Source organism: Cygnus olor, chromosome 1, assembly GCF_009769625.2.
Source record: "Cygnus olor isolate bCygOlo1 chromosome 1, bCygOlo1.pri.v2, whole genome shotgun sequence".
NCBI lineage: Eukaryota > Metazoa > Chordata > Aves > Anseriformes > Anatidae > Cygnus > Cygnus olor.
This window is the reverse complement of record NC_049169.1, coordinates 102,696,727-102,722,269: the sequence shown is the minus strand read 5'-3', so window position 1 is coordinate 102,722,269 and position 25,543 is coordinate 102,696,727. Positions and strand designations below refer to the sequence as shown.

Below are 25,543 nucleotides of genomic sequence, written 5' to 3'. Positions count from 1 at the left end.
ACCCCTCCAGTAGAGGCAGGGGGAGGGGAATGAGGAGGTGAAGCAGCACCCTGGAATGTGAGATGTGTGATGAGATTTCAGCAAGCTACCCTGTCCTGTGAAGAGCAGGCAATTACCCTAATCCACCTTGTTTCTTCACTGGTTCCATTCCCAAAGCCCTCTGCCTTGGTTTCCTGACAAGTGAAAGCATTAGCTGTTACCCCCTGCGACATGCTCTGCTGAGGGTGGGCAGCGAGGTGGACCTGTTTGTGGGAGGTGATTGATTACTGCTGTTTTGTTGTTGTTGTTGTCAGATATACTGAGGATATGTTGTGTTATTTTCAGTCTTTCCACTAACCTGATAATTTAGGTCACACCAAGTTAGACCATGGCTACATCATTTTGCCACAGAACTGCCCAATGTAAGCGGATTGCTTTGCAACTTGCTTGCAGTTGGAACTCCACTCATTCAGGTTACTGCCAGAGTATCTAACCAGAATCTCAGACGGGTTTTGCAGCTTCTTAGCTTGACATTGCCCAAACTCCGTCATTATAAGTAACCAAGACACGATGTTAAGTGCTGGCTTGCTGATGTACCCTAGAACTATGATTGCTGTGATAAGGTAAGTTCTTCTGCTGAGAATGAACGCTGCCTGGAGCTGAGTCTGCTGACAGTGGTGATTTTACTCAGGTGGGCAGCTGAGCTCCACCACAACTGTTCTCTCACTCCCCCTCCTCAAAGGGGAAGGGTGAGAAAATGCAAAGGGCTCAAGGGTTGAGATAAGGACAGGGAGATCACTCAACAATTACCGTGATGGGCAAAACAGACTCAGCATAGGGAGATTAGTAAGATTTATTGCCTATTACTAACAAGCTAGAGAAGCGAGAAACAGAGGAAACAAACCAAAAACACCTTCCCCTCATCCACCCTCTTCCACCTCCTTCCCCCGAGCAGCACAGGGAAACAGAACGGGGGCTGTGGTCAGTCCCCAACACCCCATCTCCGCCGCTCCTTCACGGTCACTCTCTGCCCCTGCTCCACGTGGGGTCCCTCCCATGGGATGCCGTCCTTCCTGAACTGAGCCTGCGGGGGCTGCCCACAGGCAGCAGCTCTTCAAGAACTGCTCCCACATGGCTCCGTACCACAGGGTCAATCCATCCCCCAGGAGCAAACTGCTCCAACGTGGATCCCCCACGGGCGGCAGCTCCCCCCAGGCCCCCTGCTCCTGCGTGGGCTCCTCTCCACAGGCTGCAGCTCCGGCCCGGGGCCTGCTCCTGCGGGGGCTCTCCATGGGCCGCAGCCTCCTCCAGGCCACATCCACCTGCTCCACCGGGGGCTGCTCCATGGGCTGCAGCGTGGAGATCTACTCCATGTGGGACCCATGGGCTGCAGGGGGACAGCCTGCTTCACCAGGGGCCTCTCCACAGGCCACAGGGGAACTTTGTCTCCAGCACCTGGAGCACCTCCTCCCCATCCTTCTTCACTGACCTTGGCACCTGCAAGGCTGTTTCTCACTCCTCACTCTCCCAGCTGCTGTTGTGCAGCAGTTGTTTTTTTTCCGTCATTTCTTAAATCTGTTCACACAGAGGCACAAAAAACATTGCTTATTGGCTCAGTTCTGAGCAGCAGCGGGTCCCTTTGGAGCTGGCTGAAACTGGCCCTTATCTAACATGGGGCAGCTTCTGGATTCTTCTCACAGAAGCCACCCCTGCAGCCCCCTGCTATCAAAACCTTACCAATACACTGATGAACATGGTTTTGTGCTAGATGTAGCACAATGGGATGGTGGAGACCCCTCAGTTATCCTGGACACTTACTTTATTCTAAGTACATCACTTCCTGTAATACTGGATCAGACCATCTGACAACCTGACCAGTTATCCTTCTGACAACTCATAGAAACTCTCCTCCCCTCCCAACATCAGTTAGAGAGCAGTATTTTCAGCCTTCAAAGTCATAGAATCAGATAATGGTTTGGGTTGGAAGGAACCTTAAAGATCACCCAGTTCCAACCTCTCTGCCATGGGCAGGGACACCTCCCACCAGACCAGGTTGCCCAAAGCCCCATCCAGCCTGGCCTTGAACACCTCCAGGGATAGAGCATCCACAGCTTCTTTGGGCAACCTGTTCCCATGCCTCACCACCCTCATAGTACATGATTTATTCCTTATATCTAATCTCAGTCTACCCTACTCCTTGTCCAGCCCCTTGATCATATTCATGACTCTCCTCTGGACTCATTCTATTACTTCCATGTCCTTCTTATGCTGGGAGTCCCACAGCTGAACACAGTACTGCAGGTGGGGCCTCACAAGAATGGAGTAGAGGGGAAGAATCAACTCCCTTGACCTGCTGACCACTCCTCTGTTGATGCATCCCAGGATACAGCTGGCTTTCTGGGCTGAAAGCACACATTGCTGACTCATGTTGAGCTTCTCATCAGCCAACACCCCAGGTCCTTCCCATCAGGGCTGCTTTCAGTTCATTCTCTGCCCAGCCTGTATTTATGCTGTGGATTGCCCCGGCCCAGACGTAGGACCTTGTTGGCCTTGTTGAACCTCATGAAGTTTGCACAGGCCCACCTCCCAAGCCTGTCCAAGTCCCCCTGGATGGCATCACTTCCCTCCAGCATGTTGACCGCACCACATAGCTTGCTGTCATTGGCAAACTTGCTGAGGGTGCACTCAATCCCACTGTCCATGACACCAACGAAGATGTGAAACAGTGCTGGTCCCATTACTGACCACTGAGGAACACCACTCGGTACTGTAGACACAGAACTGTTGACTGCAACTCTTTGAGTGTGACCATCCAGCCAATCCTTACCAACCGAGTGGTCCATCCATCAAATTCATCTCTCTCCAATTTAGAGACAAGGATATCATGGGAGCCAGTTTCAAATGCTTTGCACAAGTCCAGGTAGATGATGTCAGTTTCTCTTCCCTTATCCCCCAGTGCTGTAACCCCATTATAGAAGGCCTCCACATTTGTCTGGCAAAATCTGCCCTTAATGAAGCCATGTTGGCTGTCACCAATCCTATCCTTATTTTCCATGTGCCTTAGCATAGTTTGAGGGAGGATCTGATCCATGATCTTTCCAGGAACAGAGGCAGACTGACTGGCCTGTAGTTCCTGGGTCTTCCTTTTTTCCTTTTGAAAATGGGGATTATATTTCACCTCTTTCAGTCAGCAGGAACTTCACTGGACAGCCACAACTTTTCAAATATGATGGATAGTGGCTTAGCAACTACATCTGCCAGTTCCCTCAGGACCTGTGGATGTGTCTCATCAGGTCCCATGGACTTGTGCACTTTCAGGTTCCTTAGATGGTCTCAAACCTGATCTTCTCCTACAGTGGGAGGTTCATCATTCTTCCAGTCCCTGCCTTTGCCTTCTGGGGCCCAGGCCAGATCAATCACCTACAGCACAGAGACAAGGCTGCAGAGTGTTTCTCCACGCCCTGTTGACTTGTTTTTCTTTGTATCTTGCCCACATTTTGTAACTGATGCTGCCCCCTGCTTGCCAAAATCACTGTCCAGTTCATGGTCTCCCCAATGCAAACAGCAGCCTCGGATCAGCACAAAGAAATTCCACAAAGCTCTGGAGTCAACAGTTGTCATCAGCTGGCATCAGCAGTTCCATTTCACTGATACAAGGACACCCTCTAATCCTGTGAAGATCTAGTAGAACAGGAGGCAGAATTGTCTCAGGCATCAGAGTAAGGCAACACATGGCTCAAATACATACAGCTGTGAACACATTATGAACAAGCCCCCAGACCAATCCAACTAACCCAAAGTGAAACCCCCATAACATCTGCAATTCTTTCCCTGCAGAGAGGTTAAGAAAGAGACAAAGAACCACATGTGGCAGATCTGAGTCAGGGCACCGGAAAATGCTCAGACACCATAATGATGAAGGCAATCTAGGAACCTAGACAAAATAGACTAGTTTTCTGTTCTCTTTCTCTTTTTTCCTCTCCTCTACTTAATGTGGTCCACCTCTTTCTTTGTGACTGACTTTATTTATTTGTCCAGGAATTCATGTTTCTATTGCATTTAAATAAGGGGTCAGATTATGCACTTACAAGAAAAATGTCAAACCTCTAAAAGCCACTAAAGTCGATGTAAAACTGCCTTTGACTATCATAGGGCCAAAATCCTTCCTTGTTGAGGAATTATCCCAGTTACAGAGGGAACAAGAATCAGCACATGGTCAACCGGGCTAATTAATCCCCTCTCTTTTGGTTTTAACTTCAGCAGGTTGAAACTAGATGCTCACATGTTTTCTCCACATAAGAGATTTTAAAGCAAGGAAGAGAAAGTTACATAAAACAGCCTGATTCTCAGCATTTTCATTTCCTCCTGTTTCATGATGCTAGGAGACTGCTGTTCAGTAGGCTGCCAGCAGACCTTGGCATTTCCACGACTGCGTCATTCAGCGCTGTGAGGGTCATGTTTAGGTGCTCCAAGTGGCTGTCTCAAGTCATTGGGGTGTCAATACCTGAAAGACACATTCAGAGTACAGGTGTTGAATCCCGTGGTTGGTGTACACCTATTCTCTGAGGATCAAATCACAGAGAAGGAGTGCTCCAGTTGCTCATACAACAGGAACAGACCTTAATCACCGGGCTTTGCTAGGAACATGCTAGCGAATAGGTTGCTCTGGCTGCAGGGCACCACCACTGCCTTGTCCTCATCGAAGGTGCAGCTGGTGGACAGATCAGAGATCAAATCTCCAGATGGGGCCAGCACATGGGTTTGCAGAGCAGGTGGATACTGATAGAAACTGAAATCTTCAGTGGTTTGTGTTAACGTGCTGTCTGTGAACTGCAGTGACTGAGGAGAGAGAACTACATCCTGCTCGACCATTTTTGCCGCAGAAGTGGGGATTACTGGCAGCTGCAGTAAGTGAAGACAGACAGCTGAGGTGTTAACCACGTCAGAGGGCCCTGCTGGATCCCAAGTCAACACCTGTATATTTGCACCAAAAACATGCAACACTTTGCAAGGTTATTTTGCATCTGCAGGTGCTTTAACACTATTAATAGATTGTTTTCAACTATAGTGAATCAATTCAGTCATGAGTGGGGTTAAGAGAAGGTGCTCCCAGGCCTGTCTTAGCCCCAGTTTGCATGCAGTACACAGCTGAGGTTAGAACTGGAATTTTTTGTAAGATGTTGTTCCCAACAGTCACAGCTGCTCCTCCTCCTCCTTCATGGCTAAATTGTGCCAGGGAAGCATTATTATATCGTCACAGCTCAGTCTGAATGTCTGCAGGTCTTTTGCCACGATTTTGTGGCTTTTCCTGATCTTATAGACAGGGAAGAGACCCAGTCAATAACGCAGTCTCTTTGATTATTTCTTTGCTGCCCACAAAGATGTGCTTTCGCTGCCTGGTGTGAGCTATTTCTCCCTAGACAATCTGAAGGAAACGAACAACAAATACTTTTTGCCTTTATACCACTAGCTGATGTCAATACTATGCCCCGCTCCTCAGCCTCCAACCTCCACTGGATTCAATTCCTAGACAAATGACATCCAGTGGCAAAAAAAAAAAAAAAAAAATAAAGAAAAAAAAGGAAAAAAAAAAAAGCTACTGCCTCACTGTTCTTCTCTTTGTCTCTTTTTCTTTCCATCTCAGTCACGTCGGCCACCTAAATATTGTTAAACAAAAGCAGATAAATCTCTTTCTTCCGTCAGTCCCAGACAAAATCCACTTGCAGATCCCGTTCCACAGCACTGGGTTTCACGGGTTACCATTCAGATGTAGAGTGGGTGCCAGCCAGGGAGCCTCAGGCTCTAACACTTGCTAATCACTCATGAATGCATGTGCAACAGCCAGTCTCGGAGGAAAGCAGAGGGTGGACTGGTGGGGGTAAGGGTCAGGCAATGGGGGAGTCCCTGTCGCAACCTGTGATAGATTTCAAAGAGCAGCACCCTTTTCAGTCATCCCAACATTAATTGTAATCAGGCACTTGTCTCATAGGTGATCTGCTCTTACGGGGACTTTCTGGAGCTTAAAAAATCTAGATGCCATAGAATGGGCACAGTGACACACTTGAGAAGTATGTGCTAACTAGAAGAGTGTGGTTCATGAGATGCATTAGGAACACAAAATTACTCACAGGCTGTGTGTCCATTTATGGCCTGCATGTATAATTGCAGTCATCCACTTGGCACATGATCCTCATTAGTTCTGTTCTGATATACATTAACAATTGTGAAAAACATGGGATCAGCCTCAGGTGAAAGATGTGGAAGAAAACAGGTGCCACAATACACAGGGAACTCAAGAGAGCCTTCAACACGTGATCTATCTACCATTTCAGTGCCCTGCTGACTGTAGGCTCCCACTAGCTATGGATTTTTGGAGACTTCCCACTGAGTGGGTTGTTTGAAATTGTTCCTATCAGAAAGGGGAAGAAGAGTAAAGAAACCTCAGGGAGAAAAGCTTCTGTTTCATTTCAAAGTGGAGTGTGTTTGGGGGAAAAAAAATGCAAACTGCCTGGTATGGAGCATCCTTTGGGAGGAGAGCATGGGAGGTGACTCATTTTGAAATTACATAGGGCCTTTGTATGATGAAAAACACAGGACTTGGTATTCCCCTCTAGTGGTGGAAACAGCAGAAACTCAAAGAAAGCAAGCATATGAAGACAGTGATCTCTATGCCATTTTTTAATAAGAGGACATCTAACTGAGCCTATAAGAACAACTGCACTATCACTAAAAGGAAGAGGTGTGAATTTGATCAGAGAGCCCCTTCGGAAGGTTTTTGCCCAACATGTACAGTCTCTCCGCATTCCCCAGGACTGTGCAACCCTGGCTCCAAGCTGTGCGGCTCTCAGTTCTTCTTCCATTGGGGAGACTATTCTATATTCCAGTTTATAGGCACCGATAGGGAATGCTTCCTGAAACAAGTACTTACAACTACACAATTTCAACATCGTGTGCACGGCAGGCATGGGCACAAGAAAGGGTCGGTAAAGAAGGAATATGCCCGTCATACCTTAGAAATCTGGGTTGGCACACTAGCCTTCTTACCGCCTGATTTTGAAACTCAGGTTTTCCTGCCCGTGCAGGGAGTCAGTTGGTTTTATGCCGTGGCTCCTCTGTCCCAGTCTGCCTCTCCACAGCTAACAAAGGGCCACATCATCCAGTAATTCTCAGGTGCTTGAGAGACTGGGTTGCCAATGCAAAGGAGAAGCTTTGTCCTTTTCTTGACCTGCTCCCCTAAAGAGCCAAGAGAAAGGAAAACCGTATTGTAATATGAATGAGGGTCTAATTTTTGTTATTCTTTCTTGGCTGCCTTCCCTTCCACAAACGCGGCATCCTGAGTCCAGACTGTGAGCTGTGAGCAAGCCACGGGGGGGCAGGCTGTCTGGAGCCAAGAGCTCGGTGAGTACCGAGGGCTGCAGGGCAGGATTATTTTTCCAAAGTTTAACTTGAGGAGAGTTCAATGTAAAAAAATATCATAGGTGCCTGCTCGCAAGGAAAGCCAGACAAGCTTAGCAGAATACAAGGGAGGGATTTCTACCTGCCTTCCCCTACCATGCACATGCCTGACTGGGGATGATGGCACCCAGAGAAACGTCTGAGGAGGAACAGGGCCCAGGCCGTGGTCCCCTGTTACAACTGCCAGCTTGCTGAACACCAAGAATGTGAGCAGAACAATACAGGAACTCTCAGTGACACTTCACAGTATTCACCAAAACACAACTGCCCCACGTTTAAGCTAGCAACAGGAGGACAGAAGAGTACCTATCCTATATAAAATTTGAGACTACCTCTACCAGTATAACATTAACCTGCTGGTGAAAATGAGTTTAGCAGTACTCTGAGGTAGGAAATCATGGCATTTCTCATCCAGAGGTATAAGATCCAGAGCTGGATATACACTACCAGTCAGCTGCTGCTTCCCCAGCTCCCATATATGTTTGTATCACTTCGGTGCACGCTTGAGCTCCAGCCCTCTGAAGGCAGAGATTGCACTGACACTAACAGGGGATCCCTCACAGGGGGAACTGGCAGGATGAAAACATCTTCCAGCCATGGTCCTGTCTCATGCGTGCTTAGGCCAAGAGGCCAAGACTGCTTTTAGACCTGAGGTTCTATCTCTACTCTGGAAGGACTATGGAAAAGGCTCATTAGGACATGCTTCAGCCCAGTGACTGGCTACATTCACTTCCACATGCATAATAAAGCAACTTACGCTTACTTGACAAAAGCTCCATATTTGGCACATAATAAATTGAGAACTGCCAAAGTGGGGAGTGGCCACAGGATGAAGAGGGAGGGGGTCACAACTTTCAGCTTAAAAACAAATTGCTGCTGCTACTTCACCCTGTTGGGAAGAATAGGACTAAACCAGATCTGTATCATGTTGCTGTTCCAGCTGAAAACAGCAACAAAAAGAAACATGAGTGGAAACATGCTTCTGTTCTAGGAGTCATTGTCAACAGGTATTTTTTTAAATACACGTCAACTCTACATATTCATGGGTAGTATATCCAATTTGCAGGCTGATGTTGTCACATGGCAAATGTCCCAGACCCAGTACCTTGGGCAGCTTCTCAAACATCTACATCTTGCTTCCTATAACATCCTATGTGCTTGTGAGACTTACAGATTTACCTTCCCAAGGCATTTTTACGTATACAATTTATTTGGGGGAAAACAACTGGATTTCTTTTCATTTAAAAAAAAAAAACAACTGTCTTTAGATGGTATAATTTTATACACTCACACAAGCTTAATTTCTCCCACAAAGACATTTCAAAAGATATGTCTGATAATCTGATAAGAGGTATGGTTGGGGAGAAGGAGCAAACTGATGTCACTAGAGGCGGACATATGGAACAGAAAATAGATTGGGTAGTTCAAGCATAAAAAAAGGCGGGGAATGGAAGACAAAGGAGATGAGAAAATCAAAAGATGAACAAAGACAAATGGAAAAGGATGGGTAAATCAAATTAGTTCTATGCAGACTACAAAGCAGGTCTGTCTCTGGGAGAGAAACACCTCAACACCAAAAAATTGCAAGCCCTGAGCAGTTCAGCTGCATTTCGCAATGCACACACACACCAAGGGAAGATGGGATCTGATGGTGGAGGTAGTGTTACTCCATCTGTAAAACGTTAGTCCTTCTGCTGTGGGTGTTCCTAGACAAGCTGTGTCACTTCTCTTGACTCAGTCTGCAGCCTGTGAGATGGCCAAGAGTGCTTCCTGGAACCTCTCAGCATTGGGCACCATTGTCTCCAGCCAGGTGTCCTTGTCAATAAATACCAGAATAGTGTTTATAATCCCACTTGATGTGCACTGTAGAGGCAAACATGGAGCTCCTCAAACTGTCATTGCCAAGAGACAATCAAACAAGTGATTTGGCTTGCAAATACAGCTCCCTCGACCACAGAATCCTGTGCTTTTCTCTGTCTTTGCAATGGGCTGTTGCAATGAAGTCAAACACTACCTTGCAGGTAGCATGCATATCTCCAGGGAAGCCCTATTAGCACAGGGACCATGCAGATCAGTGGCTATCACTTCCATAACATACCATTGCACGACCATTCTTCATGTCTGACAGAGAAACCCTTTCTGCGCATGCATTGGCTGATTATTTCCCATGGCAATAAGCAAGCAACCTGCATGAAACCCACAGCCTAGAGCTGCAAGAACAGGGCAAGAGCCCAAGAGCAGCAAAGATCCCAGAGCTTGCACTGCTTGCTTCAGGGTAAGAAACTGACTGTATTTTATTCCTCTTACCCAATTATAGTCACTTTTCCCTGTATTCCCAATCATCTCTCTACCCAAATCCTGTCCATTAAATCACAATTAATTAGGAGGTTATCAAAAAATGGGCCCAACAAGGCCTTCTCCAGGTGAGCAGCTCTGCGAAGGCACCCCACTGTGAGCTCCTCAAGGTAAGCTCATCAGCCCCAGCAATTCCCAGCAGCTGCCCAGTAGTGCAAGAGAAAGTGGGCTTAGGGTAACACCTGGGGCTCATTTCTCATGATGACTCAACTGGGGTGGAGGAGATATATGGAAGGAAAGGAGGCCCATTTCTATTATCTCTAGAAGATTATTAACAGTGTACTAGCCTAGCAACTATTCCCCCTTCCTTTGGGTACAGGTAGGTGCCTGTGTCCTGTTTCTTTCACTAGGCAAGATGGGGAATTTGATGTGTCATGTGCCTTCGCTTCTACCTCTCCCTGGAGGTTTTTCAGGTTTTTATAACTCCTGGGCAATGAGATCATCCCGATAAACTTTTGATTTCCCTAAAGGAAGTGATAATAGTTTATTTGTGGGGTGGTGTTTGTTGGTGTTGGGGTAGGAAGGAGGAAGTAGCTTAGTTTCCCTGAGCAGACTGTAGGCCTTGGCTTTAAGTGCTTAAGACCTATAAGACTCTTTTATAGGTGTACAGCCCTCAGCTCCATAATTCCCATCTTTTCCTGGTGTGTAGTAAAACCAAACTTTTTTTATAAGCTCTGACTTCTTTAAAAAGCTAGGAAAAAAAATGGTAAATGGCTGAGGAAAGCAGCTTGAAAAGTACCACATCTATGTCCCTGCAAGACAGGCCGGCCTGCCCCGGCCTTGGGTTAGCAGCTGGAAGAGCTGGGGAGCAGTTCATCTTTCTTCGGGCCCCCTTCCCCGCAGTACAGGGTGGGCGCTCAGGGGAGTCGCCCCCTCCCCTGCCCCCCAGTCCGCATTGACCGGTGGGGAGGCGGCGTGCTTATCTGCTGGCCGCGATGGCTGCGATCTGCAATGCAGACACGAACAGCCCCCGCATGCCCCGGGGGAGGTTCCGGCCTCCCCTCCGTTCTTCCCGCTCGGGTGGGGGCCGCTGGGGAGGCGTAGGTGGGGAGAAGGAGTGTGAAACGTGGGGGCGGGGGCGCCTGCCCTGCCCTGCCCGACCGGGCCGTCGGGCCCCGAGGTGGGATCAGGGTCCTCGCGGGGAGGGCTGCGCTGCCCCCGTCCCTCAGCGCCCCCAGAGCCACTCCCCCCCAATCAACCGGCTTTTAACATGACAATGGCCGTGACCGTCCCTTCCAGCCGAGGCCGGCCTGGGGAGGACATAAAGCACCCCCCGGCCCCGCCTAATGGGGTATCTGCGTGCGGCAGGCGCCCGGGGCTGGGGGTGCCGGCCCGGCCATGAGCGCCCACCTGGCCATGCCGCCCTACCCGCCCCATGCTGGCGCCCTCAGGTACGGCCACTACTGCTGGCCCTCCGCCGGCAGCATGGACGGCGCGGCCGCCGAGGAGGCCCCGGCGGCGGACCTGCTCTCCCTGCCCGCCGAGCAGAGGACGCCCAGTCACCCAGGTACGGCCGGGGGGGGCGACCCCGGGGTCCGCCGGGGGCTGCCCGCTTCGGGCAGAGGCCTGGCAAGGGCTCTGCGTCCCGGCAGGGCACCCCTCGCTCCCGGCACCCGTGACCCTTTCGGGAAGCTGGACGTCGAATTTTAAGTGTGACTGCTCACTGCTGCTTTCCTCCCCAGATGCCTCTCCAGCTTCCTCCAGCTCTGGGACGCTCGTCCAGTACACCCCGGACTCTGCCACCAGCCCCACCGCGGAGCGCCCGTCTCCCCATCCCAGTTTCCAGAAGGTCAAGGAGAAAGGTGAGGGCGGAGCGAAGAAGGCCAAGAGCCGCACAGCCTTCTCCCAGGAGCAGCTGCAAACCCTGCACCAGCGGTTCCAGGCCCAGAAGTACCTCAGCCCCCATCAGATCCGGGAGCTGGCAGTGGCCCTGGGGCTCACCTACAAGCAGGTGAATGTCTTGCTCTGAGCAGCTAAGTTGCACCCCTGTTGTGGAGTGATCTTGCTAGCACAACCAATTGTTGTTCCGTTGGTTTTCTTTTTTTTTTTTCCTCTTGATCCCCAGAGGAGTGTTTTTAATTATCTTATTTATCTGATTGCTTATGTGAGAGAGTAGAGGGTGTGAAAACTTATGACTCAGTCTTCCTCTTAGTTCCTGCACTATCCACCCACTGTGTGCAGGTGTTCGGAAGCACAGGGCAGTGCCATTTAGTCAGGTTACTGCTCTGTATGAATGTATGTTGCAATATGAAAACACATACTTGGCACCGCTCTTATACGGAGTGGCACCCTCAGTCTTTCCTTTAAGAGGTGGTCTTTTCCTTGCTAGCTACTTATGTGTGACTGAGGCCATGAGTCATTACTGAATCAGCACTGATCTTGTCACAGCGGTGAGGTGCTGCTGCTGCTGTACAAGCGATGTTTCGGCAGTTGTCTTGTCTGGCCTGTCTTTCAGGAAGGGTTTTTGATATGTTGAGCATGAAAGATCCCATGGTGACCTGAGCGGTAAGTGTGCTAGTCTCAGTTTTGATTCTACTGATGCATAAAGTTAGCTGCTGAAACTATGCACTATATTAGGACCCAAGCAGAAACTGTTGTAGAAACTATCACATCTTTAGGATATGTACTGAGAGTCAAATAAAAATGAATTTCTAATGTTCTATGTCCTCTTCACTTCTAGGTGAAAACATGGTTTCAGAACCAACGGATGAAGTTTAAACGTTGCCAGAAGGAGAGTCAGTGGGTGGAAAAAGGGATGTATCTACCACAGGTGAGAGAATCGCCCCTTCCCTGTGCTTTATTTCTACCAGTCAGGGATCCTCTGTTCTGTGTTGAAAAGTGCATCATGTCTAAGACAGTTGTATTTCTCATCTTTACAGCACAGGTTTACAGGTTTTACAGCAGCATCTATTCTAAGCCTGCCCTGGCAACTGACATAACTTTATCCACTTATTTCCAGGTTAAGAATTGGCTGGAGAGGGCCACCAAGGCCTACTCATGCTGTTTTTATTCCCAGCATGGCGTTCCCAGACATGTTGGTTTGGGGATTTCTAACTTTAGATCTTATTTCCGCTATTATATATCTATAGTGAGGATGATGTGGACTGAAAATAACTGATTTTGGAAAGGGTGGAAAGGAGGACACATCTAAAACAATGGGCACAGTTGGTGTGCCTGTTCTTAACTGCTGAACAGCTGTCTCTGTCTCTCCTAGAATGGGTTTCATCAAGCTTCATACCTGGATATGACCCCCACGTTTCACCAGGGATTCCCTGTTGGTGCCAACAGAAACCTTCAGGCTGTGACCAACGTGCACCAAACTTACAGCAGTGGCCAGACTTATGGGAATGGGCAGAGCCTGTACCCATTCATGGCTGTGGAGGACGAAGGGTTCTTTGGAAAAGGTGGGACAAGCTGCAACACCCAGCAAGCCATGGGTTTATTAACTCAGCAGATGAACTTCTATCATGGCTACCCTACCAATGTGGATTATGATGGCCTGCAGTCAGAAGACAACTACAGCTTCCAGAGTACCTCTGATAGTATCACACAGTTCTCAAGCTCTCCTGTACGGCATCAGTACCAGGCCCCTTGGCATACTCTGGGGACCCAGAGTGGTTATGAGTCTTAGACCAAAGTGTTTTTCTCCCTCTTCCTGTTTTCTGTGATGGGGCTTCTAGGGTCTTGACTCAGAGATCCAATTTTTATTCCTTTCTTCTGCCCCTCCTCAATTCCTGCTTTTACTCCTGGTGGGGCTTAGCACCCTGCTGTGTTTGGCTTCTTTTCTGTTTAAAAGAACTTGTCTGTGCATAGTTAACCCTTGGCCAAGGGTGTTTCGTGTGTAGATAGACAAAACTGCGTTCATGGAGGGGAACGTGCAATGCTACAGCCAGGAGCAGTAGAGATGGTGAAGGTTAATGTTTACTGTCCAAGACCTACTCTGCTGCCTCTTTAGTCAGTGATTCTCTGATCCTTGCCCTGTGTTTTGCAGCAGGATTTTGCTGGAGAAGACTTTTCTTGCACTTCTGCAAGAAATACCCACTGTAACCCAGCATCTATCTTGCTGTCTTGCCTTCATTTTTTTTTTTTTTGATACCTCAGACAGCTCATAAGTTCATCTGGCTCCTCTCATTCATCAATGAAAAGCTAAAAGGTCATCTGATTTCAGATGGCTTTGATCCAAAGTTACTTTCCCTTTCCTCCTCCTGGAGAGGTCAGCACCAGTCTATTCCTTGCCTGGTACCTTCCTGTGTACATTAGGGCAATTGAGAGGAGGAGTAAAAGAAAGTGGAGAAGAGTATTTCCCATAGTTGAAATGGAAACTTTCTCCATAGTTTCCAGAGCTGCTAACTTCTTTGTGCCTGTCAAATCATTCACAATGGATCTCTGGAACTGTTCCTATGCGGTTTAGATCTTGCCTTCCTTAATCTTTCTGCTGAGATACTGTTGGTTTGTCCCAACCTGAATATTGCAGCAGAGGATATCCCAAAGTGCCATTTCTGTTTGAGGTGGTGAGAACAGTTTACTTACCTGTATGTCATGGTTCACTAGCACTTCATGAACACAGTGACAATACCATGGCAGTTTTCTCAGGGGTAGAGATGGCCAGCTACTTAAAAGCATGCTAGGTGGTAGAATTGTAGAAGCCTGTCTGCCACTGCCCAAGAATACAAAATGAGCTGGCAAGAGTAAATTATAAAAGCATAAATAACTTTTGGTATTTTTTGTCACTAATGCACATTTTTTACTGCAATCCTGTGTTTTAGTGTATGCATGAGGATTGTGTGTCATAGCTAAACTCACTGCAAAGGAGACGAATATTTGTTGTGTTCCAGTTTCATTTTATTAAGTGTATTTTCTTGCAGTGATCTTGAGCATGTTCTTATGGTATATGCATGTTGTCTTTTATTACTTTGCATCTGCTTAATGTTTTTATAAACTTGTTAGAATTGAAAATAAATGACTATTTTAATGCCTAAACAGTGTTTCCAGCTTGCATCTTTCACCAGAACAGCATTTTAAGGGAATGGTGGTTCCTTTCCTCTGGAACCACTGAGGAAAGGAGGGAAAAATCCTGTTGTGTTTCTCCCAGAAGTAGGAACCAGCAGCTGCTTAAAGGGAGTAGGTCACAGGAGTCATCAGCCTTGACTTCAATAAGCAGGTGTGTTGTCTAGTGCAAGGGGGATTCCAGGAGTAGGCAACTGGGTTGCTAGCAATGATTAAGAGTAACTTTAGGTATGAGGGCTACTCAGTTCAGTTGGGAGTTAGAAAATGCATTTGGAGACTTTATATCTGCCTGCTTCTGCTGCTCCAGGTATGGTCTAGAAGTATTGCCTTATTCAGACTGCAGCCCTCTGGGGATTCCTGTCTGAACCTTATGCATACCAAACTAATTTTTTTTTTTATAGAAGTAACTGAATCCTGCCTCCAGCGCTGAAACAAAACTTGGCTTCCTTCCCCTCTTTGCCTCAAGACTATTTCTTGCTCCTTAGCAACTGGGAGCTGGTGCACATGGGGCTCTTGCACTGGAGCAGTGTCAGCAGCTGGCAGTTTAGAGGCTCACTGACCCTCTTCCTGCTCAGTGAGTTTCAGCTGGCTGTTGAGCATTACTTTTCCTACATGCTTATTAGCTCAAACACGTACAAAAACATCTGTGGCTGAGGTATGCAAGCTTCCATGGGCAGTAGTGCTAAGGGGGGAAAAAAGCACTGGTCTGTCTTCAAACCCTTATGTTACTGCTGTATTAGTATAGGCAAGCTCCTGTTAATGGTCATAGTTTAAACTAGCAAAAGCGGTCTGTTTGGGTTCAGTTCCAGGCTCCTTAATTTACAATATACCACCGATGCTTTTCATCTGCCTGAAGGGTAGTTCAATATGTATTTCCACTGAGCACAGGAGGGTAAAATGGCAGCTGACTGCTCAGGCTCAGACTGCCACAGGTCCTTGGTTGCACAGAACCTGCTTGCTCGTATGGGTGCCAAAGCATGTGTAATTTCTTTTTGCAGTGCTGTAAATCTCTGCTTCCAGGGCATAAAGTAGAATATGTGCAGGAAGGTGAGGGATTGGACATTTGAGGCTGTAGGGAAATAAAGGCTGAGTTGTATGTGTATGAGCTGCTGACCTTCAACAGCAGAAAAAGGCAAATCTGGCCAGCAAGGAGAAATGGCAGGCTTATACCACTCCCTGTATTATGCAACAGATCCTTCCAATTCTGACTAGAGTCTTGTATTCTAGCATGTTTAGATGAACTCTGGACACTGCTCTGGTAACAGTGTTAATTTCAATGATAGCATTGCTTGAAAAAACAGACCTGAACCATGCATCTATAAAAGTCTTAGCTACCAAACCACATGCATTTCATCTTTAATTTTATTTTATTTTTTAAGATGCAAACCTAAGGTTTAAGAAATATACAAGATACACAAGTCTTTGTAGAAAGATAACAGCAGATGCTTGCTACAAATTACCTGTAGTGTTTTAGTATGTTTTTCCTCCATGTTTCTGCCCCAAGGGTAAGGAGGTGAGGGTGCTAGTAGACAAATAATTGCTAGTAGATGTCCTGCAGAAATAGGTGAGATTGTTCTCAACACACCTATTGCTTAAATAGCTTTGGGGCTGGTTGCTCTGTATGCTGTGGTTTTGTTACTGCATTTACCATGGAATTGTTCTGCAGAAATGGAATGTTCCTTCATGGGTACGTTATTCCCTTGGTTGCTCACCCCCCAGGCTGTGTGCAGGTTTGGCAAGTGCATGTAGTTGCAGAGCTAGAGGGAAGATGCAAAGTGGCTGTTGGAATTCTGGAATGTGGGCTGGGAAGGACCCAGGATCGGGTAGCTGTGGAATGACACTGGACTTGGTCTTTTCATGCTGCTGGAGGTCTGTTACCTTGACGTGCTTGAGTTACCCCAACTTGTGAAACACCTGCACAGGTAATTGCAGCACTACTACCAAAAGTAGTGGAGATATAACTAATCCCTCGAGACTGGTATTTCCTAACAGGTTTATAGTAGCTCTTCAAAGGAAGTAAGTGCATATCAAAAAAAGCCTTATCTTTGTGGGATGCATTACATCTCTGCTAGCGCTGCCGCAGCTTCTTGTGGCTGTGCTGTGTAAATGTGATTTCTGCAAACATGATTTGCTTGCCAGCAAATCTTATTAGGATCAAGCTGTAAGCTCACATGGAGTCTTGAGAACAATCTCACCTGTTTCTGCAGGACATCTAACAACAAATATCTGGCTGCTGGCATCTTCACCTCCTTGTGAAGTTTGATATGTATTACAGCATCTGGGAGTAAGCTGCACTTTCAGTATCTCTGCAGTGTCAATGCTCCAGTTTGTTGAATCCCATCCAAACTGAACAAATTAAATCTAGTGCAAGCTATGTAGGCTAGGTTTTATCTCCTAATTTACTGGGTCCCAGCCTTAGCTGTCCTATAGGCAAAATACCAAGTAGGTAGGTAGTGTGGTGCAAGCAACCTCATTCCTTGCTCTCTCTGTCAATGTGGCCTGCAGCTATGTTTTACAAGATACATATTTCTTCTGAGTGGCCCATGAGCAAGGGCTCACAGCCCTAGTTATCTCTGCAGTGCAGATAAAAGGTGTGACTTTTAATAGGTTCTTCCCTGCAGGCATTAGTAAGTGTTATATTTAGTCATCCAACTACCCTGCATAACTCAAATGCTGAGCTACCACAACTTTGGAAATTTTCAGTAAAGCATTGGCACACATCTCTTGCTTGGCCCATCATAAGCAGCCGAAAGCATCTTAACCAATACTGGGCACGTCAAGAGGCACAAAGGACCCAAAATCATGGCACTGGACTTAAAAGTTTTCCTTTCTTGTAAGGGCCATGTTACCTTCATGCCTCCAGAGTTTTGAAGAGCACTTTTGTGTCATACCTGTGAATTTCTTTCATAAAAACAAGACTAGAATTAATTTCTCATGTTTAATGGAAGTTCTGCTGCTTATGCACAGGGCACGTCTCTAGCAGCTGGGCTGTATCTGAATCACTAAATCTTTTAAATATCACAACACTGGCACTGCTGCCTGGGGTGAGCACTAAGATGCAGGCAAGTGAACCATTGCTAGATAATGAGGAAAGACTCAACTTTTTCACCTACAACTGTGTTTATTAGGATGGTGTGGAAAGGTTCCAGATCATATTCATGTTAGTACCATCAGGCTAACTGCAAAGGAGTTGATAATTGATGTTATTGTACTTCGCCTTGAGATGTTAACCAGCATCTTAATGCTGGTTTTCAGTTAAGCAGACCCAACTGATCCCCACCCTTCTGATGGTGTAGTGGTTGAAAGAACAAGCCTTTCTCGAGCATAAGCTCTTGGTGGGAGCAGGACAGATGTGGGGTGTGGGACTGTGCTTCAAAATGAAATGAAATGAAATGATCTGAGTCAAAATCGATCTTCCAGAAGGCCCTATTTTTCCCAATTCATCCAGTTTACAGTACAGCCCTATAAACAGTGTAACTGTACAACCCAAAGGGTCAGAGAGTGGCTACATGACGGAATGGGGGTAGGAACAAACAACCATGAGGCATAGAAAGGCAAAACAGCAGATGGCCACACACATTATTCCAGTCTCAGACAACAAGTACTTTCATCTTATACTTATTTTCTTAACCGTGACAGCTATTTCACATTAAGATAAAGTCATTTTTATCAGAGTCTGAGAGAAAACCTTTGACTCAGGGAAGTAGGACCCTGCTATTAAACATACTTTGATACACACATCCATTTTTAGGTACTTTGATATCCATGCGGTATTAAAGTTAGAAATGACGGTACCACAGTGTCTTAGTCTGGTCCCGTTATGAAATATTGCTGGGTAGGGAAGATTTTTAAAGTAGGTGGGGGTTACCATTCTGGCCCTTTGACTCTAGATATCTGGTCTTGCCAAGAGCTATGAAGCTGATCCACTGATAAAAAAGGAAAAATATCTGTTCGTAGTTTCAGATTCAAATCAGTAATAACAATAGAATATGGTTGCTATGGCCATTTATTCTGCATCTGGGTTTCACTGCCTGGTTATAATGAGAAAAAAGAAGCAGAAAAACACATAATCCACCTGAAAAAGTATTTTATTTGCCAGTTAAATGCACTTTTATTTTTTCTCAAGAGGAGACAAGGAAAGATAGAAGAATGTGCTTATTTATCATTTTGATGCTTATAAGATCATCTCAATACCCTCTCTGCAAGCAACTTGTCAAATCTTCCTTCATTATACGTTTCTTCACTTCTATGACTTGTGGCTAACCTACAGAACTGGTGGTCTAACCATCAGATGGATGCCTGTTGCGTGACAACAGCTTATCCACTGTCAATGAAAAGTGTGTGACTAGCACCTCTACATACAGCCCATGTCTTTGTGTGTTATGTATACACAGCTGTACAGTGATGTGTGTACATGAGGTCTCCAAAGGAATCTTTGCCTACTCTGAGATAAGGTTCTGATGTCCATAATTTGGAAGATCTAGGAGACAGTCTAGTCAGCCAGACCTTGGGCATATCAGGTAAGGGAATTTGGCTATATTTGCCAATAAAGAAGGGTGTGTGCATGTGTATGTGTAAAGGCATATGAATGAAGGGCTATATGTACACTTATGTGCTAGCACCTGTGTGTCTGGGCATGCCTGCAGGCAAGCATTTGGATGCCAAAATTGGTTCTAGTTACATGATACCCCTGATTTGGAAATTACATGAATAATGAAGGAAGAGATGAGAATAAGATTTGCTTACAAGGTGCCCAAGTTCCCCACATGCACAATGCTTAGGAATGATAGAGATGGTAGCCAGCAGTGGTTGGGAATGATGCCCCCATGGGGGCTGAGTGATGAAAGTTATAGCCATCACCTGTCTTTGTGCCCGGATATTCCACACTGCCAGGACAGCTGTGATAAAAGTCTACTTTGTGCTGGGCAATGAAGCCCACTGTCTGCTGGACGCTGCAGGTGCCCCCGCCTTTGCCAAAGACTCCTCCATCCTCGCTGGTCACAATCGTGTAAGCATTCTGCCCTGCTCCGTAGTGCTGGCAGGGAGAAGGCATTGTTTGGATGTTGCTGGCTGCATTGATCGGGTAGCCCTGGTGGAATTTGGGGTGCACATCCAGGTAAGTACTTGGTTGGAAGCTGTTCTGAAAAGGAAAGACAGTGAATCAAAACACAACATCTTACACTGGTGTCCACACACCTGACACAGAATCACAGAATCATAGAATGGCTTGGGTTGGAAGGAATCTTAAAAATCATCTAGTTCCAACTCCCCTGCCATGGGCACAGACACCTTCCACTAGAGGGACTTCTGTCCCTTCACATTTCACATTGTTTCTTGATCAGCAGCAGTGGGATGGCAGGGCAAGAAGAACCATATCCACCTCCACAGTTCAGGAATGGATACACAGTCAAATGCAATATTTAATATGCAGTATTTAAGGTATACAATCATCCTCTGGAAGCATATAAGTTGCATAGTCAGCCCATTGCCAGGATACCAACAGAACATTGGAGAGTCATGCCAAGTCTGTGCCTCTGTGCTGAACAAATCAGAAGGCATGGTATGCTGTACCGGTACCTATACGGTTACATTGTCCATGTGTTCTTACTTGTGTGAGGCACTGAGCCCGAGCAGTCCACAGGATATGCTTCTGGCACCTTTTCAGCTTCATCCTCCTGTTCTGGAACCAAGTCTTCACCTAGATGGGGAAGGAAGAGCAGAGAAAATATCAGCAAAGAAGAGGGAATAGAGACTGTTATCAGATTTACAAGCAACAAAGAATCAGGGGAGAGTGGTCAGATGGCATAGATATATGGGGAGCAGCAGACAAAGCCCTTTAAGTGTTCCCTGGGGTTATTGCTAAGGGAGATGTCTGTCTAGCAGCCTCAGCAGGTGGCTAGTGCATCTGCATGTGGGGAGGGGGTGGAGGGGGCAGCATTATAACCCCATGACAGTTACAGTTGTGACATACAAACTCATTGCAGCCACAGACAGCAATGACTGCTGCAAATTAGACCCACCCCAGTCTCCGTAAGCCCCCAGCACTGCAGGAAAAATTCTGAAACACTGTTTCTGCAGGAAACCAGTGTATACTTGTGAGCAAAGTGAAACACTTGCTTCTTGTATCCCATAGTTTCTGGAATTCAAAGCTCCTAGCTAGGGTGAATTCCAGACCATTTTTCCCCAGGGCTGTGTCTGGGCTCTGAGAGCAGCCATTGCAAGGATGTTGATTGAAGGAAATAGCAGACTGCCCCACCAGCCCTGTCCCTGACAGAACCAGTTCAGTATGTGGGTGCCTGTGTGTGCATATACAATGCATATATAAATATTTTAGTCACAGGGCATCCAGGGACATCCAGGCCATTGTGCCTAGTTCTGATATCCAAATTCCAGGCAGATTTTGGAGTTGTAACTTCATGTAATTATATGATTACATGGTTTGTTTGTAGCAAACAGCGTATTGATAACTGCATTTGTAATTCTCCTGCAAGTGTTGGCAAGAGTCCCCTTAAGTGACCCCTCACTGGGGAGGCCCAGGTCAGATGCCACTGACTCTCCTGTCCCACAGAAGTGCTTCAGATATCTGGGGACAAATAGGCAGGGCAGTGACCGGTATATAGCACCTTTGCCTCTGCCCTCTGCTGGCGACTTGCTTTTCCATCCTGCCACTGCTTTATGTGACTATTCAGCCACTGTGTAACAGATAGACCATGGGTCAAAGCCTCTGTGTTCACCTGTTGGTAGGTGAGCCCCAGGGCCACTGCCAGCTCCCGGATCTGATGGGGGCTGAGGTACTTCTGGGCCTGGAACCGCTGGTGCAGGGTTTGCAGCTGCTCCTGGGAGAAGGCTGTGCGGCTCTTGCCTTTCTTGACCGTCCCCATGATATCATCTCTGCCTTTCTGAGACCTAGCAGTAGGCTGTGGGGATGAGGATGCTGAATGTGGACTGGTGGCTGAGTCTGGCATGAACTGGCTGAAATTACCAGAACTGGAAGAAGGCGGGGAAACTTCTAGAAATAAAAAAGACAATGGCAGAAGCTATGTAAGTCATAATGTACAGCTGAATGGTTATGAGCACATTCCCTACGTGTTATGGCATGAGATCACTACTCCTTGTCTACCTGAAAGAGGCCTTCTTCAAGAAAAGGCCTGTGTCACACTTCTACTTTCATGGATCTCTGAGAACAGACAAGCCTACTGACAGTGAACAGTATTCCAGCTCAGACTTCCAGGATGTCCATGGTTCCCTTTCATCAGGTGAAAAAGCACAGAAGAGAGAATGCTGCACATTGGCTCACAGTGTAATTATCCTCCTTCAAAAGGCCCCAGTAATTTCTCAGATTCAGGTGGTTTAAAGAAGTCTAGTCACGACTGTAGATAGAGATTTGGGTTGGTAACTGGCCTCCCCAAAACTGTCTGCCCAGGAATCTCAAGGCACTTGATAGGCAAAGAAATCTTCGTTCCCAAGGTGTATGTTGGGGCAGAACAGTCAATGCTTACTGCAAGGGGGAGGTTACAGGTGGAGAGTATCAGAGCCAGACCTTGGATATCATATCACCCCAGACTGTCTCAGTGCTGGAAACAAATGTACAGATGAAGATATTTGGTAGGGAGCCTTATGTCAAGAACAAAGGAGAGAGATTTGACACATAGATGGGGTAGGAGAAAGGAAAAGTGGGTGTGTGAGACAGGAGAGAAGACTCAGAAACCCTGTATTGGAGACATTGGGGACAAAATTCAAAAGTGCAGAGGAAGCTGTCTAAGCCCCTTCCCATTTGTCCTGTTAAAAGTCCTAAGGGGGTCTCTGCTGAAGGACAAAGCTAAGATAAAGATCTAAAGGAAAAACTTCCTAAACAAGCTGAGCCACTTTTCTAGACAAAAGCTTCCAAGATGCAAACTCATTCAGGCTGCCTGAATAGGAAAATGTTAACAAGAGAGATTACCCCCAGCATCTTTTTGTCAGGTGCCTGGTTGCTGAGGCCTGTGACAGGCTGAGATCTTCTCAAGACAATCCTGACTGGCTGTGATGCCACTCTTCCCCCTTCCCATACCTGCAAGGATAAATCTGTCCATTTCGCCTTCCTCCAGCAACTCCTCTACAAACCCTTCTGCATACCGCATACCCTCTCTTCCCACTGACATTTCTGGAGAGAGGAGCTGCAGTGAATGTGCAGGGCAATTTTCAGTACACAGCCTCTGTCTACTGATCCCAGTAGCCCCCGATCTCCTTCCTAGCCATCTTGAGAGCTGTAACTTTGAATCCCATTGAGACATCCTCCTCATCCTCCTGAACACACATCCAACCCAAACCACTGATACCCTTCCGAGGAATGGGCTCCTTGGCCTAAGCTGAGGGGTTACTAAGCAACACTAAAAATTTTCTGGGCTTCAGAAGGGAGGGCCATGTCTGTGGTATCTTTTCCCTTGTTGTTCTCCTGACAGAGACACAAGCTGTCCTCCCAGGGCCTGCCATTCCACAAACAGCTGTGGAACAGAAACAAACACAAAAACTTAAGACAGGCACAACTTCCACAAGCCCTTGACTTATGTAGGCCTTTGCTTCCAGACCTGGGCTCTCTCTGAAGAAAGAAAGAACACTCACTGAAGGAGAGTGTTTGAACCCAAGTAGCCACTAGAACCTCTGCCCAAGGCTGTAGCTCTCCGTGGCATCTGACAGCTCAAAACAGGCACTCTGAAAACTCACTCCTCTCTTCCCTCTCACCCATTGCAAGAGTGTTACCCCGTTGACCATACAGTGGGGCTGGGTGAAGATCTGATTTTATCAGACTTTTATCAGCTATTCTGTTGCCACTCACCAGGGTGGGAAAGGAACAGAGAGAATAGAAAACGTCACTGAGGTGGAGCGAGCCTGGAACTTTTTTCAGAGAGGGAGAGCTAGAGACAAGAGCACAGAAAGGTGAGGGGAATAGAGAGAGGAAAATGACAAACTGAAAGAAATGGAGAGGAACAACATCTGGTGTGAAGGGAGCAGATTTCTTGGCACAGGGATTCAGATCATGACTTGCCAAAGAACAAGCTTAATGAGCACATGAATGGCACAAGGAGTTTGTAAGAGGCCAGGGGACTCCCTGAGCACAGCTACCTTTGGGATGTGCTACTCCAAAGCACATGACAGCATTTGTCTAAAAAGAGGCCCAGATATTCCTTCCCTGATAGGCACAAACTTACACGAAACCATGCCTTTGCACTGTCTTAGCCCGGAGGACAGAACTGCCTGTACCTGAAGTCCCTGGTGAGGTTTAGGAAACCAGTTCACAGACACCAATGAAATACACTGTGTAAAGGTGAAATGACAGCCAAAGGCCATCCTTCTCACCTGCCACACGGCTTTTTGCCCAGCTCACGTATAAGAAATCCAAGGCAAGGAGAGAGAGAGAGAAAAAAAAAAGATCTGCTCAAAGTGGTTAAGCAAGTGGTTGAAGTGGGGCCACAGGTATCCTGACAGAAGCGTCTTACCTGTTGTCTGCCTGTGCTCTCCTGCCTCCGGAGATGGACTGACACCGGCTGCTGCCGCTGGCCCAGCCGAGGTGGGGACATGTCCTGCCTCCCCTGCTGAGCTCCAGCAGAACTCCAGGTACCCCATGCCGGACCCGCCGGGGTAAGCCTGGTAGGGGGGCAGAGCCAGCTGAGCACACATGGGGGGGGCAGGTGGAGGGGTGGTTCCCCTGCCTCCCAATAGATGCCACCTCCACTTAGGGGGCAGGTGTCACCGGCAAGCTGCGGTAGCCCCGAAGTATAGACAGGCAGATGCCTTTATAGCTCACTATCCCCTGCCTGGGACCGCAATATCTGTCGTCGTCGGCTTCTCGAGGCTCTTTGTCATGCTAAAGAGGGCTGATTGGTGGGGTGGGGACAGAACAAGGCAGAGGGAGGGGGAGGAGGGGGCACACATGGCATCAGGGCTAAAATATGTCCCCTATGAATTCTTCCCATCCTGCAGGTCCCTCAGTCACACCTGAGCAGGTCTGTGATCCAGAGCCCCAGAAAACCCCCTCCTGTTTGATTCTTTGGGCTCAGCTTAAACCGTCCCATCACAAAATAATGCCAAGAGGACGGATGTCCTGTGGAAGAGAGCTGCTCACTACGTTGGAGGAACGAACTCTGTCTCCACCACAAGGGAGTGGATGGAAGGTAGATCTGGTGCTGGTCTGCAGTGCAAACCCAAGCCCAGGTTACAGTTTATGTGTGTGTGTGTGGGGGGGAGTGTCTGAGACCTTTGCTTTGGGGCTCGTGCCACACTGGCATCCCTACAAGACACGCACACCCACACTCCCTCCTGACCTAGCAGCACTTCCCAGACTCTCAGTGTAGGAGTCTCAGGGGGACAATCAGAAGAGAATTTTTCACAATTATATGGAGATAAAGGAAGGTTTAATACAGGTGAGGTCCACGGCTAACAGATTTGCTCCCTCATGGCCCTTCAAAGGCACATCCTTTTATTTGCATAGTCTTGTCTGTGGCCTTTGTCAGGCTGTCCCAGACTGGTTGAAGTAAAGAAGATGAAGTGGGTTCTCTAAGGCAGCGTTGCAGTTTGCTGACACATGGCTGATCCAAGGAAGACAGGCACCTGCAAAGCTGTTCATTAAGTAACCAGAGGTAATTGAGTGAGCCACAGAACACAGCAATGGGATAGTGGGCTGCTCTGCTCTATGGGCTTGCTCCAGTCCTTCACCCTCCATAGGTTTTGGTCTACCTAAACTTAGGAAGATTTGACTAGTTCCATCTCA

The 25,543-nt window shown here is 47.3% G+C and overlaps 2 protein-coding genes across 2 annotated transcripts; one reads left to right on the top strand and one right to left on the bottom strand.

Annotated features, from left to right (window-relative positions):
- The first annotated feature begins 10,089 nt into the window (after positions 1–10,089).
- LOC121078533 (homeobox protein NANOG) lies at positions 10,090–14,786 on the top strand. The gene is made up of 5 exons (XM_040574813.1): positions 10,090–10,108; positions 11,029–11,296; positions 11,472–11,740; positions 12,470–12,559; positions 13,004–14,786. The coding sequence occupies exons 2-5, from the start codon at positions 11,128–11,130 to the stop codon at positions 13,418–13,420; spliced, it is 945 nt and encodes a 314-aa protein (XP_040430747.1). The 5' UTR covers positions 10,090–10,108; positions 11,029–11,127; the 3' UTR covers positions 13,421–14,786.
- Positions 14,787–18,780: 3,994 nt separating this feature from the next.
- Positions 18,781–24,574, bottom strand: LOC121078524 (homeobox protein NANOG-like). Its single transcript, XM_040574802.1, has 4 exons — positions 24,273–24,574; positions 21,531–21,805; positions 20,405–20,494; positions 18,781–19,936 (listed from the first exon to the last, which is right to left on the bottom strand). Exons 1-4 carry the CDS (start codon positions 24,451–24,453, stop codon positions 19,574–19,576), a joined length of 909 nt encoding a protein of 302 aa, XP_040430736.1. The 5' UTR covers positions 24,454–24,574; the 3' UTR covers positions 18,781–19,573.
- Positions 24,575–25,543: the final 969 nt, after the last annotated feature.